This window comes from Lissotriton helveticus, chromosome 3_2 (assembly GCF_964261635.1).
Source record: "Lissotriton helveticus chromosome 3_2, aLisHel1.1, whole genome shotgun sequence".
NCBI classification, from domain to species: Eukaryota; Metazoa; Chordata; class Amphibia; order Caudata; family Salamandridae; genus Lissotriton; species Lissotriton helveticus.
In genome coordinates this window covers 343,076,825-343,095,810 of record NC_136062.1, presented here as the reverse complement: position 1 = coordinate 343,095,810, position 18,986 = coordinate 343,076,825, and the positions used below count along the sequence as shown (strand labels likewise).

The 18,986-nt window shown below is 46.0% G+C and overlaps 1 protein-coding gene across 1 annotated transcript in view; it reads right to left on the bottom strand.

Moving 5' to 3' along the window:
* SVIP (small VCP interacting protein) overlaps window positions 1–18,317 on the bottom strand; it is a 79,523-nt gene extending 61,206 nt beyond the window's left edge. The window contains exon 1 of the mRNA XM_078684217.1: window positions 18,093–18,317. Within this exon, the coding sequence (XP_078540343.1) occupies window positions 18,093–18,155 (63 nt within the window). The 5' untranslated portion in view covers window positions 18,156–18,317. The remainder of the gene's footprint in view (window positions 1–18,092) is intronic.
* Between the last annotated feature and the right edge of the window lie 669 nt (window positions 18,318–18,986).

The window sequence follows — 18,986 nt, the reverse complement described above, 5'->3', positions numbered from 1 at the left end:
TCTCAGATCGCTGCAGCACTTCCAGGGCTCTCCTCAGTGCATGGGAGCCCCGCTGCCGGACAGGTTGCTTCCAGACCCGGCCAGCACGTCCCAGTGCGGGGTGGGCTCCCGCCTGGGTCTCTCAATGCGGCGCTTCCCGGGACACCGGCCCAGCTCTGCTGGTGTCCAGACCGGCTCACTTCTCCTTTGGGCACCGGAGTGCGGGGTGGGCTCCCGTCGGCTTCGGTCTTGCTCTTTTCTCGTGGCCCTGCCCACATCACAACACAGATTGCCTTGCTTCCTGTTTCTTCCGGGTCGCGGCAGTGCTTTTTGTTTTCCTTCCTGGCACAATACGGGGTAGGCTCCCATTATTAGGCACACAGTCCCTGGCGGGGTGGGCACCCACTAGGGGTAAAAAAAAAACTACACACAATGCGGGGTAGGCACCCGCTATGGAGGTACCGATGCGGGGTGGGCTCCCGCTCGGTTTTTAGCACCAGTCAGCGGCACCAACGCAGGGTGGGCTCCCGATCAGATTTTTCAGCACAGAGATACAGGGTGGGCACCTGCTTGAGGAAAAGCAATTGCGGGGGGAATCCCACATAGTGAAGCTTTGCGCTGCAGGCCACCAGCCGTCCTCCTGGGGGCATAAACACAGCGCTTCCAGCACCAAGGTCAAGCGCTGTTTCAGAAGGAAAAATAAAGTGCTCACAGGCGCTGCAGCCCCTAAGTCCAGGGAAAGTCTTGTGGGATGAAGGGGGACAAGGGTTGGGCCCAGGTAGGCCAGGTCACAGGGCCCTTCAGCTGGGAGGCAGTCCCTAGTGGCGGTTCCTCCTGGTGCCCAGCAGCAGGCCCCCCTTAAGTTGGACACACGAGAGAACATCTTTTCATGGGGTCACAGCCCCTTCTTATACACAGATTTCCTATGTCACAAAGGTGCAGGGCAGGGGGGAAACCAGATGCAACTGGTTTGGGAGAGCTTTGGAGCACTTTGTTGTGATCAGCTCCTCTCTCCATTGTCAGGTGGGGGCTAGGTGCTCAGACGCACCACAGGGGGCGGAGCCAGCACTGGGAGGGAAGGCACAGCCCTCTTCATATCTCACGTGCAACTCCTCCCTCCCATCTACATGCAGATCTCCCAAATTTACCACCGGGCAGACCCATCCTGGCTCCTGGAGCCAAGCGCACCATCCAGTCCCTGTCAATCACAAGCCACACATGCATTTCACTACAGGCAGGCAGACACACAGCACACCTTCTAAAAGTGGCACTTCTCCACCAGTCACAATAAATCTGCGCATACCATTGCACAGCATTTATTCTCACGAGTTCGCACATACCAAACTCGCCCCTGCTCTCCTCTCACACCAGGAATTACCATGGACATATATCTCCTCCATGCATTCCTATGGGAGGGCAGGCCAATCTCACCACACACGCACATACTTCACACTGCGACACAGTGCTAAAGTGCGCAGAAGCCAAAAATAACTAACATCAGGTCATATTAAAAGGCAAAGAGTTTAGGGGTCAACCTGCCAAAAGGGCCAGGTCCAACAGAACACATAAGCAAATGGGGCAAAATATTCCCTGAATATTTCCTGAAAGGCAGTTTTCTCACCACTATTTTAGTAAGGTTTTATATAAAGCATTCATTTTAGTTCATACATATAAAATGTGTTTCTGGGATCTTGGGTAGAGAATTAGCTTTAAATAGAATGCACTGGGTTAAGAGAGCTGAATAAAACAAGATGAAATCAACATCCATATACATTGTCCCAGGGACTGTGTCCTGTAAATTCCATGGAAGTCTGCTTGGCTGGAAGAGTATATTCATCTGCTCCCTGCCAGCAACATTCAGCACCCGGATTTCCACCTGGTTTGTTTTATGAGAAATCTGGAAAGAGAAGAACGTTGTCTGAGCCTGTCTACTACAGGACCAAGCGAAACCTGAATGCCACTTCCACAACCACAAAAAGCAAGGAAGATGCAATCTGGTCTGATTAAAAAATTTAACAAATGCTTACCTTGCGATTTGGCACAAGGTTCTTCAACACCATAACTTGGAGGGGAGGGGGGGGGGGGGGGGTTAGGACTCGCACCAGCAGCATCGTCCAAGTGCAGGATTTAAGAACTCAGGAGCTTGCTATGTCCATGTAGCTTACACAGGATACTGATATTGATAGTTTGCAAATCGCTTGATTGCCAGAGGGCATCCTAGTGCTAGCTTCTGAAATGATGTAAGTGAAAACAAGCCTGTATAGATGACAGAGAAGATGTACTAGAGGGGCAGGGCCTGGGAAAAAAGGCAGGTTTTAAGTGGTTTCCAGATCTGCATAAGAGTGGGTTAAGCTTTAATATACACAGGCAACGTATCCCACAATTTAATGGTGGCAACAGAGGCCAGCCAATTAGCCCTTGGAGTCACTTCTTGTAGTCCTGGGTTCAAGGAGATGGTCCATTGCTCCTTCAAGCAGCAAGGCAGCCCTCCAAGCAGCAGGGCAGTCCTCTGGGGGTCATGCATTCTTTCTGAAGTATTTCACAGGTCCAGTAGTGTACTGAAGAGTTGCTTTGAGGGTGCCTGGTGCCAGCAATTTAAGTGGGGAAGGAATTCACTAAGCTACCCCCCTAACTGGTTTGGAAATGTTGTTTCCTTTCCCTGCAAGGCTCCAAGAATTCTTGGATGACAAAAGGTTAGTGTCAGGGCCATTTGCCTTCTGGAGGCAAGCCCCTTAAGTCTGAGTGGGGCAGGGAACAGATCCGCCCCTAGCCATCCTGAGCGAATGGCCCATCCTGCCAACAGCTTTTGTCTTACTGTCTGGGAAGAAAACACAAAGGCAACTGACACTACACTCAGTCATGTGACCCAAGCTGCAGACACTAACTGGTTAGGATATGAAAATGCAAATTTTCTAAAAGTGCCCTTTCCAGAATTGTGACCTAAACTCTGACTTTACCATAAAAGAGGATTTAAAATAACAGTTCATATAAGTTTCAAGAGGACATTTCTAGCTGCTCCCAATCAAAAGTTATGCTTATCAAACGGAAGTCTATCGAAGAGGCTGGCCTTACGGTAGTGAAGAACTACCAGGACGTATAAAACTTAACCAACATCTCCTACTTTTGTATGATGCAAAAGCCAATAAGATCGCCAGGTTTTGGCGCATAGTGAATAGCTTACAGAAATCAAGGGCCCTCGGAATAAACTCTCACCTTACCAAAGAAGACTGGGCTAAGAACCTATGGCACCACTTTAACAGCGGGCTAAAAAATAATATACATGAAGAAAAGGAGACCAGTAGATCCAGACCTGGTCAAGTAAAGCAAGATGAAGCGATCAATTATTCCTTTTCGATTAAACGGATTGTGAGCAGAATCTCAAAGGGTAGAGCGGAGGCCCCAACGGTATCCCATCCATCTTATAGAAGCGAGACCCGGTAGGGATGTGGAATTTCTATAGCCCGCCGCCCGGGACATATTGTTTGGGGCCAAGGGCTACAAGTTTTAATGTGCATTTGTCCTTGGGATAAGTAGGCCCAACCCCCTGCAGCACAAACCCTTTTGGCTGCCAGTTTAAAGTACCACATTGTGGCTCTGGGAAGGGCATTCTCTACAATTAAGGAAAAGTGTGTGTTATATGTAATATGCGTGTTAATGCTGTTCAAACTTGTATATATGGTTAATTAACGCAAAGCCTTTATTATTAGGGTGAGCACTAAAAGTAAATGTTTCAAGCTCAGCCTGCACTTCTGACGGTGGTTCCAGTATAAAAGTGTACACACATTTTCAAAGTTTAATAATATGAGGCTCTGTATAATGCACCCAGAATGCTCTCTGATTATATGCAAATATTTGCAGAAGCTAGAAAGCAAGAGTTATGATTCTTTGCTTTCAAAATAAAACATTCACAAAAAGATTTTAGGTACCATATCTTTGCAGCATTATTTAGTAACATGTTGATGTATGTTAGTATTTCCCAAAATTATTCAGAATGGAATATCAGTGTAACCAGTTTAAATATTAATTTGGAAAACAAGAACAAACAAGCAGTGGCAAAGCTAGTGGGTCTGAAATTGGTGGTCAGCCTTTTGGTTTTGGTCACTCTCCCAACCCCCTCAAATCTCCTAACAATTGAGCCTAGAGCAACTAGCTCTAAATATAAACCAAGTACCCCTGTGGCCATTAATCATGACTCTCACCTGCTGGCCGGTGACCTGACTCTGAGGCAAATCAGGGCACAAAGCAACCGTAGATTCCGTGATTCTACCTGCATGGAGTACAAACACTAAGTGAAATAAATAACAGTCACCCCGCACCCTCTGCCCACGGGACTCACACTTGGTAACTTACTAGGTTGTTGTTAGCTGGAACACGAAAGCAATCCCCTGGAACGTGCTCACTAGAGTTCAAAATCGCTCACTCATATGCTGGTTTTATCGCGTCCTGCTCACCACCCACCTTAAGGCACGTAGGCTACGTGCCTTAAGTTTGCATGCGAAGGAAAGAACGAGCAGCATGACTAAAGACTCACTGAAGAAGTATTGTATAGTGTACTACAATAAGTTTGATTTGTAAAAATGTATTTGACTAATCCCGTTCCACAACCACCCCAAAGACTTCTGCCTCCAACCTGCGACCTCGCCCCACCAAGAAACCGGAGTCCGTCCTTAACAATTGTAATATTGACTATCCTTTTATAGTGTTTTCCCTCTTGTACCCAGCACCCCCTCCCCCCTAATTTACAGTATTCTTGTGTTATCCTACCTATTGTTTACTTGGTGACTCTGTAAAGCGCTCTGATACCCTTACGGGTCAAGTTCGCGCTCTATAAAACACTAACATAAATAAATAAATAAATAATCTAGGGGAAACATACAAAGTCCAGCTGTCACCCTCCCCAGACGTGTATCAGCGACAGGCTGCAGGCACATAGAGCTAAGAGCAGGAAAATACCAACTTTCCTAAAGTAAAAGGAACAAATGATGGACGGATTGCTGAACAATGCAAACATTCAGCCCCAGTCACAAAGATCTGGGTTTAACCCATTGTTCCTTTGCTCACCACGCCACCCCAGTTTGGCCCAGCCATATTCAAATCAGTCTTGACCCTATCCCTCATGGGAATAGTCCAGCCCGAAGTGCAAAGCCAGGCCCTTCCTGGACCGGAAACAAGCATCCTCGGACCAGTGTCGGAGCATCACTCCTCATCAGCCAGGCTAGCTTGAATCCAGTAGCACAGTGAGCACTGTACCCACGTCAGGGCATACCCTTCCCACTTTGGGCAACAAAAGCAAAAGGAAAAATTGATGGACGGAATGCTGAACAATGCAAACATGCACCCACAGTCACATAGATCTGGGTCTGATCCAGCTTTCTTTTGCTCACCACGCCACCCCAGTTTGGACCCAGCCATATGCAAATCAGTCTTGACCCTGTCCCTCATGGGAACAGTCCAGCCCGAACTGCCAAGCCAGGTCCTACCTGGACCGGAAACAAGCATCCTCGGACCAGTGTAGGGCATCACCCCTCATCAGCCCGGCTAGCTTGAATCCAGTGGCACAGTGAGCGCGGGACCCACGTCTGGGCATACCCTTCCCACTTAGGGTGACAACAGCAAAAGGAACAAATGATTTGACAGAATGCTGAACAATGCAAACATTCACCCCCAGTCACAAAGATCTGCGTTTAATCCATCATTCTTTTGCACACAACGCCACCCCAGGTTGGGCCCAGCCATATGCAAATCAGTCTTGACCCTGTTCCTCATGGGCACAGAGCAGCCTGAATGCCAAACCAGATCAATTATTCTTTTGGCATTTATCACCCCGAGTGGGACAGGTATGCAAGACGCGAGTCCTGTGCTCTCCATGCCACTGGAGTCAAGCTAGCCAGGCTAATGAGGAGTGAAACCCCGAAACCGGGCTGAGGATGCTAGTTTCCAGTCCGGAGAGGACCTGGCCTGGCAGTTCGGGCTTGCCTGTTCCTATGTGAGCAGGGTCAAGACTGATTTGCATATGGCTGAGACGAAACTGGAATGGCATGGGGAGCAAAAAACTGATGTATTTAGGCACAGATCTCTGTGCTGGGGTGAATGTATGACATTGTTCATCATTCTGTCCATTAATTGTTCTTTTGGAACTTTCTAAAAGTGTCATTTTCAAAATTGTAATGATAAATTCGACTTTACCATTAAAGAGGATTAATCATAACAATTCCAAAGGAACTAAAGGCGGCGACTTAAAAGAGTAGCTTTGTAGTGCACAAATATCTCTTTCAACCCCTTTCAGGGGTCATGCGTATCTGGCAGGTGGTTGCCAATTCTTGATGGATGTTTGTGTTTGGTTAGAGGATGGCACTTCCCGCCAGTTACACATGACCCCCTAAACTATCCAACAATTGGAAGTCCCAGTTTCAGGTGAGAGCCTTAGGCCTCATATATACGGATTGAGTTTGGACATCAATACTACAGTGTATGTTGTCTAAACGGGCAGATCCTTTATAAGTTTATAGGAACTACATGACAACTCATATTGTCTCATTCAGTGCTGTGGGATTTATCTGCTCTCAATCAAATATAAGTATAAGTAGACAGGGATAGACACACAGCCCTGGCAAAGGCCCCAGATCCGGAAGGGCCGAAACAGGTTGGCAAAAATCAGGGGCATTTGAGACACTAATACTCAATTAAACCCTGTATTTGTTTTTATCTATGTCCACAATGCCATACTAATTAAAGGAATCTCTACTGGGTATGCTGTAAGGCATTTTTTGCTACTATATTACCTTCCTAGATCCCCGTTTTATCCAGAAAAATACTTTATATAAGAATGCCCAACTCTGGTCGAGTTCGCTGTGGTGGTATTAGCCTACCATGGTGTGGATAGGCGCAGATGATGAAGCATGCCACAAGTTAGTGGGTGAGGCGTCTACTCCAGAATCTTTAGATGTCCAAGTAGGATCTTCAAGTGGTTTCTCTCTATTTTTCACGATTATTTCCCTAGTTGCCCTGTTGTGTATGCAGGGTTGTGGAATTCCTATAGCCCGACGCCCGGGACATATTGTTTGGGGCCAAGGGCTACAAGTTTTAATGTGCATTTTGTCCTTGGGACAAGTAGGCCCAACCCCCTGCAGCACAAACCCTTTGGCTGCCAGTTTACAGTACCACATTGTGGCTCAGGGAAGGGCATTCTCTACAATTAAGGTAAAGTGTGTGTTATATGTAATATGTGTGTTAATGCTGTTCAAACTTATATATATGGTTCATTAACGCAAAGCCTTTATTATTAGGGTGAGCACTAAAAGTAAATGTTTCAAGCTCAGCCTGCACTTCTGACGGTGTTCCAGTATAAAAGTGTACACACATTTTCAAAGTTTAATAATATGAAGCTCTGTATAATGCACCCAGAATGCTCTCTGATTATATGCAAATATTTGCAGAAGCTGGAAAGCAAGAGTGATGATTCTTTGCTTTCAAAATAAAACATTCACAAAAAGATTTTAGGTACCATATCTTTGCAGCATTATTTAGTAACATGTGATGTATGTAAGTATTTCCCAAAAATATTCAGAATGGAATATCAGTGTAACAAGTTTAAATACGAATATGGAAAACAAGAACAAACAAGCATTGGCAAAGCTGGTGGGTCTGAAATTGGTGGTCAGCCTTTTGGTTTTGTCAAGGCGTGACTTGTTTAGGCATGGTTTTTGTAAAAACCTTAACAGTGTGGGAGCTGCTGGGTCCTCACCATTCTAACAAGCATTAAAAAAAGCACAAAAAAAAAAAAAGAATGTTGGTCTCAGCACACATTGCCACAGAGGTTCTGGGCACTGAACAAAACTACTTTGTGTGCCAATATGCTTCTTCTAAAAGATCATAATACTGTCACTTACAGGGACGCCAGCTGATAGACAGACGGAGAGAAACAGAATAAAAAACAAAACAAAAGGTCATGGTTAACGCCAGGCCTAATTAGAGGCCCAATTATTAAAGAAAGTCTCAAAAGTGCATCCATGGTAAATATCCTTGCATTAAGTGCATATGTACAGTTTCCATGAATTCAAAAGAATTTAAAGAAGTAGGCCAAGAAATAGTACTCCCAGAAAATATTTGTGAACTGCATTTTAGCATGTGCAAATATGCAGGTGTAGATTTGCTTATGTGAAAATCTGAATGTATTCAAGTTCACTTTTCCTCCAACCACTTTTTTCCCCAACCCTGGAAGAAGTTTTAAGTCTGCCACTGTCAGTATTAAATTTCCAACCAATCTCAGTATGGGAAATGATTAGAAAAGAATTGGTGAAAACCCTTAAAACATTCACTTTAGTAGGTTTGCACAGACTAAAAAGGGCATTCGAACCCTGGGACTATTGCTTACCACTACCTTCAGCCCCAGTATGTAGACCTGCAGAAACATAGCAGCATAAGGGAATTGCTAGTATTCAAACACTACTATGGTATGAACCCTGGCATAACTCTTATATAATGAGATTGCTGCGTAATTTGTTGCTGTATTACATTGCACAAAGGGGACAAGTGGATTTTGTTACAGGACAAGTAGATTTATTAACCCCTTCGCAGCTGGAGGGATTCCCCCGCTGTGCTGGGGGGCGCGTACAGCGCCCCCATGCTCATGACGAGGTCAGCTCGTCATGAGCCACGGCGCTCCGGTGCTCATGACGAGCTGAGCTCGTCATGACCGCGCCCGTTCAAATGGAAAGTTCAGCACAGCAGGGGAATCAGCCCAGCGTGCGAGCGTTCCACGGAGCGCCGTCGCTCATGACGAGCTGAGCTCGTCATGAGCATCCAAAAGGTTAAGTAGACTGCCCCATGGGCAAGTAGATCTTTTATTAAATTCCACACCCCTGTGTATGGTATACGTTTGTGAGAGAATGTGACTAGGTCTTGCTCTCGCTCTCCCTTTGTGTAGATAAGTCACAACACAACCTAATTATCCTGTGCTCACCCTCTGGTACCTTGGCGCACAGCGCGCAGGCTTAACTTAGAGGGCAATATGTAAAGTATTTGTGCAATTCCACATACAGTAACACAGACACAAAAAGACTTCCAACAGATTACAGAAATAGGTTACCATTTTATAAATAAAATAAGGTAAAAACATTATGAATTCTTTACGTAGACGTTGAAGTACAAAGCAGTACAAAAAGTGAGAACAGCGCTAAGAGAATAAGCAGGCAAATGCGTTATTAGGTAGCACTAGGCTGGGACAAAGTCAAAGGTTCAGGCTGACCAACAGGGGGTGCGGACCGGCTGCAGCGACCTCCTAGGTCCGCTGAATAAAAGTACCTTCGATTTGGACGATATAGTAGCTATGGGGCTGCGTGACTCACACTGTGGGCGAGATGCCTAGGAGTCTTCCACGTACCGGAGGCGATGCACCGAGTCCACTACACATGACGGCAAGAGTGCACTGGTTCCGACCCACACTAAGGCAAAGACTCACTGGATCCGATGAGGGCGTGTAAGTGCAGGGTGTTGAGCACCTTAGGCCCTCATATCTAAAGGTCCAGAAAAAGAAACGTACCACTTGGCAGGGCAGACTCATGGCTTGTAGAGTCCAGATGCAAGTGTTTCAAGTATTTTACATCCCTGAGACTTGGGAACGGGAAGCAAGCCCTTGAAGTCACTCTGGGCTCAAATGATACAGGTCACGTCTGTCTCACTCAGTCGGCCGAACAGTAGGCAGCAGGGTGACTTAGCACAGCAAGAACACAGCAGGGCAGATTTCAGCAAAGCAGCAAAGCAGCAGTCCGGCAGCATAGCAGTCCTTTTAGAAGCACCACAGCTTTTCTTTGTGGTATAGTGTTTACATGTCCAAAAGTGTACTGTCTTGATAGGGTCAGAGACCCAGCACTTACAAGAAAATGTGCCTTTGAAGTGGGGGAGACTTAAAAGAGTGGCCCTGAAGTGCACAAGTATCCATTATAACCCAGTCCTTTCTGCCAGGCTTACTTTGGGGGGGGGGGGGTAATCAGTCCTTTGTGTGGGGTCAGGCCACTATCTATTGAAGTGTAACTGTTGGCTCCTTCCTGCCAAGAAGGCCCATCAAAATGCAGATGTATGGTAACAGGTACTCAGCCCCACCTAGCCTTCCTGTATTGTTGGCTGTCTGGAGAGAGAATGCACAAATGGTAGCTGTCACCCAGCTCATACGTGTTTTGGAGACAGGCTATTAGGCACACAGAGGGCTTAGGAGCAGAGAAATGTCCACTTTCTAAAAGTGATATTTCTAAAACAGTAACGTCCAGCCTTAACAGTGGAAAGATTTTATCATTACCATTCCAACGACATGAAACATGATTTAGCTACTCTTTTCTAATCAGGAAGTACAGCTTACAGTTATTTTAAGGAATTCCCAATGTTAGCCTATGTGAGGAGTAGGCCTCACAGCAATGAAAAACAAATGTGGGTATTTGTCTACCTTAGTGTAGCCTTTTGAGTACAAAATGGGGAGTTGAAAGGCTTGGCAAGTAGATTTAAATGCCAAGTCGAAGTGCCAGTAAACTGCACACACCGTACCTGCAGTGGCAGGCCTGAGACATGGATAGAGGACTATGTGGGTGGCTGGAACAGGCAGTGCTGCAGGTCCACCAGCAGCATTTAAGTTCCAGGCCCTGGGAACATATAGTGCACTTTACTAAGGACTTAAAAGTCAATAAATATGGCGATTGGTTATGAGCCAATGTAACCATGTTTTAGGGAGTGAGAACATGTACTTTAGCACTGGTTAGCAGTGATAAAGTGTGTAGAGTCCTAAAGCCGGCAAAATCGAGTACAGAAACAATGGAGGGAGGGAGGCAGAAATGTGATGGAAGACCACCCAGGCTGTCAGGTCTAACATGTGTCCATCCCCAGCTAAAAGTGGGAAGAGCTACCCAAACCCTTAAAGCTCTCCTCACCAAGGCAGAAGACTCTTGAGAGACCATCAGCTTCGACGTCAGTCCCCATGCGATACTCCACCATAAAGTACATTTCCTGTAAGGAGATGAACCACCTCAAAAGTTTGGGATTTTCACCCCTCATTTGCATGAGCCATCGGAGGGGCCTGTGGTCTGTCTAAACCCAGTAGTGAGTGCCAAACAGGTATGCTCTCAAATTCTTCAGTACCCAGACCACAGACTGTTCCAGGGGAAATAATCTCCTACTAATTAAGGCTACCAGTTGGTCTAGGCCCTTCTCATACAGCTCTACTAAGACTGACCCTATGCCATGCTCTGAAGCATCCGTCTGCATGAAGAATTCCTTGAAGAAGTCAGGGGTCCTGAGCACAGATGTTGCACAGCTGATTTTCTTGATAAAATTAAAGACTTTCTGGCAAGCTGCTGTCCAGATCACCAATCTGGGCTGCCTATTGGAAGTCTGCTCATTTAAGGGGGCAACAATAGTGTCATAGCCCTTAAAAAATGGCGGTAATAGCCAGTGAGACTAGGAAGGCTCTCAGTTCTGTTTGGGTTTTAGGTGGTTTCCAGGCCATGATGGTTTTAATCTTGAATTTGAATTTAAAATATTTATTGAGCGCAGCATTCACCAGCGGTTTCTTGGCGCTATGGAGGGCAGGGTACCAATGGGGGAGAGTGACCACCACACCTAAAAACTGATAGGCCTAAGTAGAAGTGAGAGCATATCACAAGGGAAAGGCCTGTTTAAAAAGAAAGGTTTTAAAGGTCCTTCCGTAAGGGAAGGTAGTGTGTTGCCAGTCTTAGTTGATCCGGTAGAGAGTTCCAAAAAGTGGGTGCCAGAGGTCTGAAGAGGGCTGCACCTCGACCTACCAGATGCCCCAAACACACCACTGAACCCTGCCGAATCTGGCACTTACTGATCTTAATTGTCAGGCCTGCTTGTTGCAAGGCCTGTAGTACCTCGTGGAGGTGATAAGGGTGTTAGTTCCAGCTAGAACTCTAGTAGGTGGCACAGAAAGCCTCTTTAAAAGCCAGGAATCCTATTAATCAACAGCTGGAAGGTAGTAGGGGCATTCTTTAATCCAAAGGGCATCACCTGGTATTGGTAATGACATTCCGGAGTTGAGAATGCCGACCTCTCCTTTGCTCTCAGTCAAGGCGATCTACCAGTACCCAGATGTCAGATCAAACATAATGAAGAACTTGGCAGCACCCAGCCTGTCAATGAGCTCATCGGCTCTGGGAATAGTGTGAGCAACAGTCCTGGTGACTGAGTTGAGTCTTCTGTAGTCCACGCAGAATTAGAGTTCTGGTTTGGCTCCCGGTGGGCAAGCCTTTGGTACCAGCACCGCTGTGCTGGACCAGGGACTGCTATAGGGATCAATCACCCATAAGACCAACATCTTGGAGACTTCCTCCATGATGCAAGCTCACACCCTGTTTGACAACCTGTAAATTCTATTTGTCACACAAGGACTGTCTCCCATGTCAACAGCAGGGAGCAGTGTCTCCTCCTGTGGCCAATCTCTATAGGAGCTGCAAAAGAGGAGGCAGGGGAGAGGAGAGAGAATTCAGACAGCTTCTATTTTTAACCAGGTTAAAATTTTCAAAGGAGAAAAAGGCTGAAAGGGAGACTGCAGAAAAGAACGCTGAAAGGGTCTTGGAAGAAAAGAAATTGTTATTTGCTCAGAAGATGAGCTAAAACTAGCCGGCGATTCAAGCCAGAGAGGTGAAGCCCAGCAGTGATGGTGGGAGCATACATACAGTACCTAATGGAGATAAAAAGGTTTGTATTCCCAAGAATTCAGTGCCCAGTTATGTGGTGGGAGATGACACTGATAAGTGGTTTTCTTCTAATGAAGTTGCACTGAAGGTACACAGGGTTCTTGTAGACCACTGGGGGATGGAGGGGTGGGTCTGAGGAAACACATGCCTACACTGGGGAGAGACATTAGAGGTTGGGGAACAAACCAAGTGTAACCACCATGAAGGTCGTTAGGATTGCCAAATTTGGTCTGACCCCTGAGAAGTATGCCCAAATACTCAGTGACAGCAGAGGCTACACACCCAGTCCTGGGTAGATTGTGTTGATTACTCCAGTAAGTCACTGAATGGCTGGAAGAGGGACAGCAAAGTGAGTGATTTTAATGAGTTGTACCATTTGATCATGAGGGGGCACATGCTCATTTTATGTTTGCTAGAGCAGTGCCAGCACCTACTGGACAATAATCTGACTGACCCCATGAAGCTTGCTAAAGAGTTGTACCACTGGACTAGAACCAGAGTTTCCAAAAGGGTACCTGGGAGTGACCCCCAAGAAGGGCGATTCAGGTTCCCCCACAACAGAGTGAGGGGGGGGGGTTAAAATGACCCAGACAAGTCCCAGAGTAAGGTGGTAGGAAAGGGTTTCCACATCCCATCTGAGAAACAGGAGGGTGGTTCTAGTGGGTGGTGGCCCACAGAGCCCCATTTCCAGTCTGGCTGCTATAAGTGGTCCCAGTTAGGACACAAGCAGGGGGACTCTGTCTGTCCAAAGAAAGCACCTTTTCTCGGGTAGTCAATATGGCCTTAGGGGTAAGCAGTCCCCCGGGGCAGGTTATTGACTATGTCATGATCTCCCTCATAGGGAGATAGACACAGAGGGTTAGCTGGTGATACTGGAGGGTGGGAGTCGTCACTCCCACCAGGTGGACGTAACTGGGGCTCTAGTCACTGCTCTGAGGGACACTTCGGCTAGCCACACTATGGTAGAGAGGCTAGTTTCCCCAGAGCAGCAGACCGGCCAGGTGTGTGGGCCAACTCCATACCATGGGCAGGACTTTTTCCGCTCTATGGCCCTGGTACCCCTAGAGTGGGGTGAGGAGGTGACCCAGAGGAGGGTCATAATTAGTCCTAAGAAGCTAATATACTGCAAACTGAGGAATGAGTTTCCCCCGGTGTCAGAAGAACTGGGAGATGCAGCCTGATCGTTCAGTTTTCTTGAGGTACCACTTCCAAACAGAGGGTATAGGAGACCAGAAGTACGGATAGGGGAGGAAGGCTTCACCCCGGACTCCTGTTCAGCCTCAGGATACAGACACTGGGCTGATTGGTCAGTGTTAGGACACCGACCCTCAACTAGTGGGAGGTAGAGTGGAAGAAGGATGGCAATCACCCGCGGTTACTGCCCCCAATCTCAGACACTTCAGAGGTCAGGGAAACCTGAGGAGCCCTTAGGGAACTCATTGCCCTAAGACTGGGAGAGAAGTTTACCCAGTGGCCCCGTTTAAGGTCTCCACTTTCTAGTGGTTGGCCAGGGGCTTGGCTCTTGACATTGACAGCGTTTAGTGGCCTCTGTTTGGTTACTGTCCTTGTGGGTTTCCCTCTGTCCTTCTCTGGGTTGGGGACAGAAGTCAGACCCAAGGAATGGAATGGGCCACATCACTTTGTTGGCCATGGTGGTACTGTCTGCCTACTGGGAGGCATCCATGAGCAGGTTAAAGTCAAGTGCTTCACAGATGGGGTCCGCAGGTGAGGAGAAGGTCTCCCCATGAGTCAGTCCAATGGATACAGAGAGTATAGACAGAGGGATCCAACTGAGTTCAGAAAGGCTTAGAGCAAGCAAGTGCCACTGCAGTAGTGGTCCATTGACCACGTCCTATTGCCCCAAGCAGGGAGGTCCATCAATGTATTGATTAGTCTACCCTGGCTTTGGGCTGAAGGGGGGCCCTCTTTGAAGGGCCCCTTCAAACCTTTCGCCCTCCTCTTTTTCTGAACTTGTCTTTGTTGGATTTAGCGTTCTGAGCACTTTATCACTGCTAACCAGTGTTAACGTGCATGAGCTATCTCCCTAAAATATGGTAACACTGGCTCATACACAATTGGCATATTTAATTTACTCATAAGTCCCTAGTAAAGTGCACTACATGTGCCTGGGACCTGTAAATAAATTCTACTAGCAGGCCTGCAGCACAGATTGTGTTACCCATATAAGTAGCCCCTTGACCATGTCTAAGGCCTGCCACAATAGAACCTGTATGTGTAGCTTCACACTGCCATGTCGACTTGGAAATAAATCATCTTGCCAGGCCTAAACACTCCAATTTTATACTTATAGGTCACCCCTAAGGTAGGTCCTGTACAACCCATAGGGTAGAGTTAAATGTATTCAAAAGGCAGGACATGTACTTTTAAACTTTACATTTCTTGGTAGTGAAAAACTCCCATTTTCGTTTTTCACTACTGCAAGACCGATCTCTCCCATGGGTTAACTTTGGGATTACCTTATTATATTTTATAAGAGTAATTTCCAATTGTGACAAAATAGAAATTTTGAGTTTGGTGTCCCTGTACTCACAATCTAAAATCACAACTTATGGTGAAGTTGGATTTTAAGTCGCAGGTCTAAAAATAACACTTTTAGAAAGCGGGCATTTCCCTCACTTTTAGACCATTCTGTGCCTTCTACCGGTCTTCAATACAAGTTTGGGGTAGGTTACAGCTGAGCTTTCAGCATTCCCTCTGGACAGTCACACACAAAGGTAGCTCAGGTGTGCCTGATGGACGGCCATTCATTTCCTGATGGCCCATCACCTAACTGAGGGGTCTTCTTGGGCTAGATGGGAGTGAGAAGCCAAAACCTGCAACTGAAAGAGCTGTGCCTGTCCCCTTCCGAAGACCTATAGTGAGTCTGGTGCCAGGACAGGAAGGGCAGGGGCCTGGTGCACTTCAAAGCTTTTCTCTGAAGTCTCCCCCACTTCAAAGGCACAACTGAGTATAAGTACTGGACCCCTGACATCAACAATTCAGCACACTTCTGGACTTGTAAGTACTCTGCCAGGAAGAAGAACTGCTGTGCTGCTGAAAGGACTGCCACTCTGCTGGACTGTTGCTTTGCTGAACTCCGCCTTGCTGTGATCCTACCTTGCTGAGGTGCCCTGCTGCCAGCTGTTCCTCTGCCTGGGTGAGAAGGAATGGATCTGTATCACTTGAATCCAAATTGACTCCGAGGGCTGTTTGGCTTGCCTCATGTTGCCTAGGTCTCGGGGACAGAAAAAACCTAGAACCTTCCTGATCCAACGCTTGGGGTCATCTGCCTGCGAGTCTGTCCTGCCAAGTGGTGCCACCCTAGTCCTGGTTCCTTGGAAGTGGGCCTACCGGTTTGCTTCAGTAGAACAGGCACATCCTCTGCTGCGAGAGCAGAATCAACGCATCGCCACGGTTGCTGGAACAGGGCTGGCACATCACATCCGGAACCACTGCATTGCATCCGGAACCACCACTTTGGAACCAACGCATTATGGCCACTATGTGGAGAAGATCTACACATCGCCTCTACAGCGGGAGAAACTCAGCGCATCACATTGAGAACCACCACACTTCAGAATCGACGCTACGCTTACGGACAAGACACAGCGCTGCTGTTGCATGCAGAACTCTGACAACATCCCAACTGTGTGGGGATCATCGACGCACTTCTTTCTGAGACATTTATTAAGATACTTTTGCTCAGTGGGTCCTGCATCCGGCCTGCACCTTGAACCCTTGAATATTTCCCCGATGCAGCTCGACCAAGTAACTCTTTAAGGGCTATTTCCTAGTAAGTGCTATACTTGCATTTCATCTTTAAACAATTCATATCTCAGCTTTTGTTCAATGTATTTTTGACGTTTTGGTCTTGTTTTATTTATAATTTCCTAATCTTTTTTTCTAACCTGGTGTGGAGCCTTTTTGTGATGTTACTGGTTTAAGAGTTACACAAATACTTTACATATTACCTCATGAGTTTATCCTGATTGCTCTGTGCCAAGCTACCAGAGGGTGAGCACAAAATAATTTAGGGTGTGTTGTGACTCACCCTGACCTAGATTGTGATTCCCTACTTGGACAAGGTACATACCTATGCCATCTAGAGATACAATTTCTAACACAGGGCCTTTAATGTCCGTCACTAGAGATTTGAAAAAACAGAATGCTGAACAGATACCATGGCTGATTTATAAATAATAAAGTTTGAAGCAAAAACTTTAGTAGTAGAGAAACCAAATTCGTAAGGTGGTTTACTGTAACTCAAACAAACTAAAAACATGTATCACTTGTTTTTCAGTCTTCAGTTGATCAACATGAATCCCAGTGAGGCCAGGTTACATGCTTTGCACTACTTAGTCAGCAATTTACAGTGGTAGAAGTGCAGTGCTGCACTCGCCAATCAGTGGAAAATATAATTTTCAGTAAGTGAAAATTCCATGGGTCACTTTCAATGATGGGCTACAAGTGAGTTGCTCTAATTGAAAATACCCTTTGAAATGGATAAAACAAATATTGTCTGTCTGCTGACGGATAAACAGTGACGTTTCTATGGTATCTGTCAAAATACTACATGATCTCTGATTCTTACCCAGAAGTGTGATAGACAAACGAGGAAATAAATGTAACCTATAATTCTACCGCTCAATTTCCTCCTTCAAAAGAGAGATTAACTATTTATTATTCAATCAACACATCCTCCCCTCCCGCCTGACGTGTCTTTTTGTTGCCTGTTTCTGTTATACACTTGTGACCCCTTACTGCACCTCCCTCGTTTCTAACTCTAATGGAGGCACCCAGTTCCCTAGGAACAACTGTGTTTTGTTGTGCACTACATGCTTACTCAGGTTTGTACAGGTGCATTTGTTTATACCGTACACAATCTGGTTGAACATGCTAGATAGTATTACCAGCCTAACTATTTTGGGTATATATAGCTATGCTTCTATGTTGTTCACTGGTTTATGTAATGCACTCCGACGTGCTCGGACTTGTCGATACTATATATAATTGCAAAAAAATGAATGAACGAATAAATAAATACATACAGGTTATCCAACATAAATTAAGTAGAATGCGTTGCCTCAATTTCAATGATGAGAAATTCAGGAATACGAAGATTCCATTACAATCAATGTAATTTGATGTAGCAATGGTTTTATAAATATTTCGCACACAAGTTTAATTTATTCGCTAACTTGCATAAGAAAGAAGTCACAATGTGCTAACTAGAGTTCGGTTCAATAATCTAAAAACTGAAAAAAGGAAAGAATATAACTACTAACGAACATGACAACACTATTACAGAAAACCGAAGTAAAAAAAACAAAAAAAACATGAATACCGATAAAGTGAGGCACACCAGAAAACGACAATAGACTTTCTGGGAAAGGCTCTGCTGCATGCACTTACCGGGTCGGGAGTCTCCACTATATCCTCAGCTGCACCTCCAAGGCATGGCAGGCACATCCCCATAGTCTCCGGCTCTCGGCACCGGTTCGGGTCTAGAACGAATAAAGCAACAACGCTGTCAGATCGCAGACTCGCCCACTGTGGCAATAACACCTGTCACCACATAGCCAGACTGTACGGAACAGCATATGACTCGGACCCCGCCCCTAGAAATCGTAAACACTAGACGGCGCGTGTAGGCGGCCGTATCCGGGAGGAGGGTTCAATCGTACGTAGGCAACGGAATAACAGAGAACCAATGGAACTGCAGATTTGGATTGATTACTCGCCTGCTCTATTTTTTAGTCAACCACGTTAATACTCCAAAGATGGCAGCTTCCCGGAAGTGTCTGCTCTCTTAAAGGAAGTCTCCGGCTAAAATCTGTGTTGGAGCACTATACTTTTTTCTGCGTTCGTGTAATGTGAATGTCGAAAATGGGAAATATGCGAGTGGTGTCGCTTTGCTGCCGTTCCATCAACCTAAACCTTATCTCCTGAAATCAGCTTTTAGCTCGCCCCTGAACAAGTGTTTTGTGTAGGAAGTAATTGCAATGGACACATCTGAATTTTGTTTAGTAGGTGGAACATTTCGACTGGAGTGTTAAACATTTGTGTGTATTGAAGTGTGCAGCGTAGTTCTTAACATACGTTTGGCAAATGCTGGGTACAGAAAGAACAGCACTGAATCATTCAGTGGTTTTAATCACGTTATTATATTTTGCAACATGTATGTACCGTTAACATACATGCCAACATTTTAGGACAGGGACGTGGTAGTAGATTTAAAATAAAAAATCGGAAGAATGAAAATTCCCCATTGACTTCTATTGTAAACAAGTGACTGGTTGCGTGCAA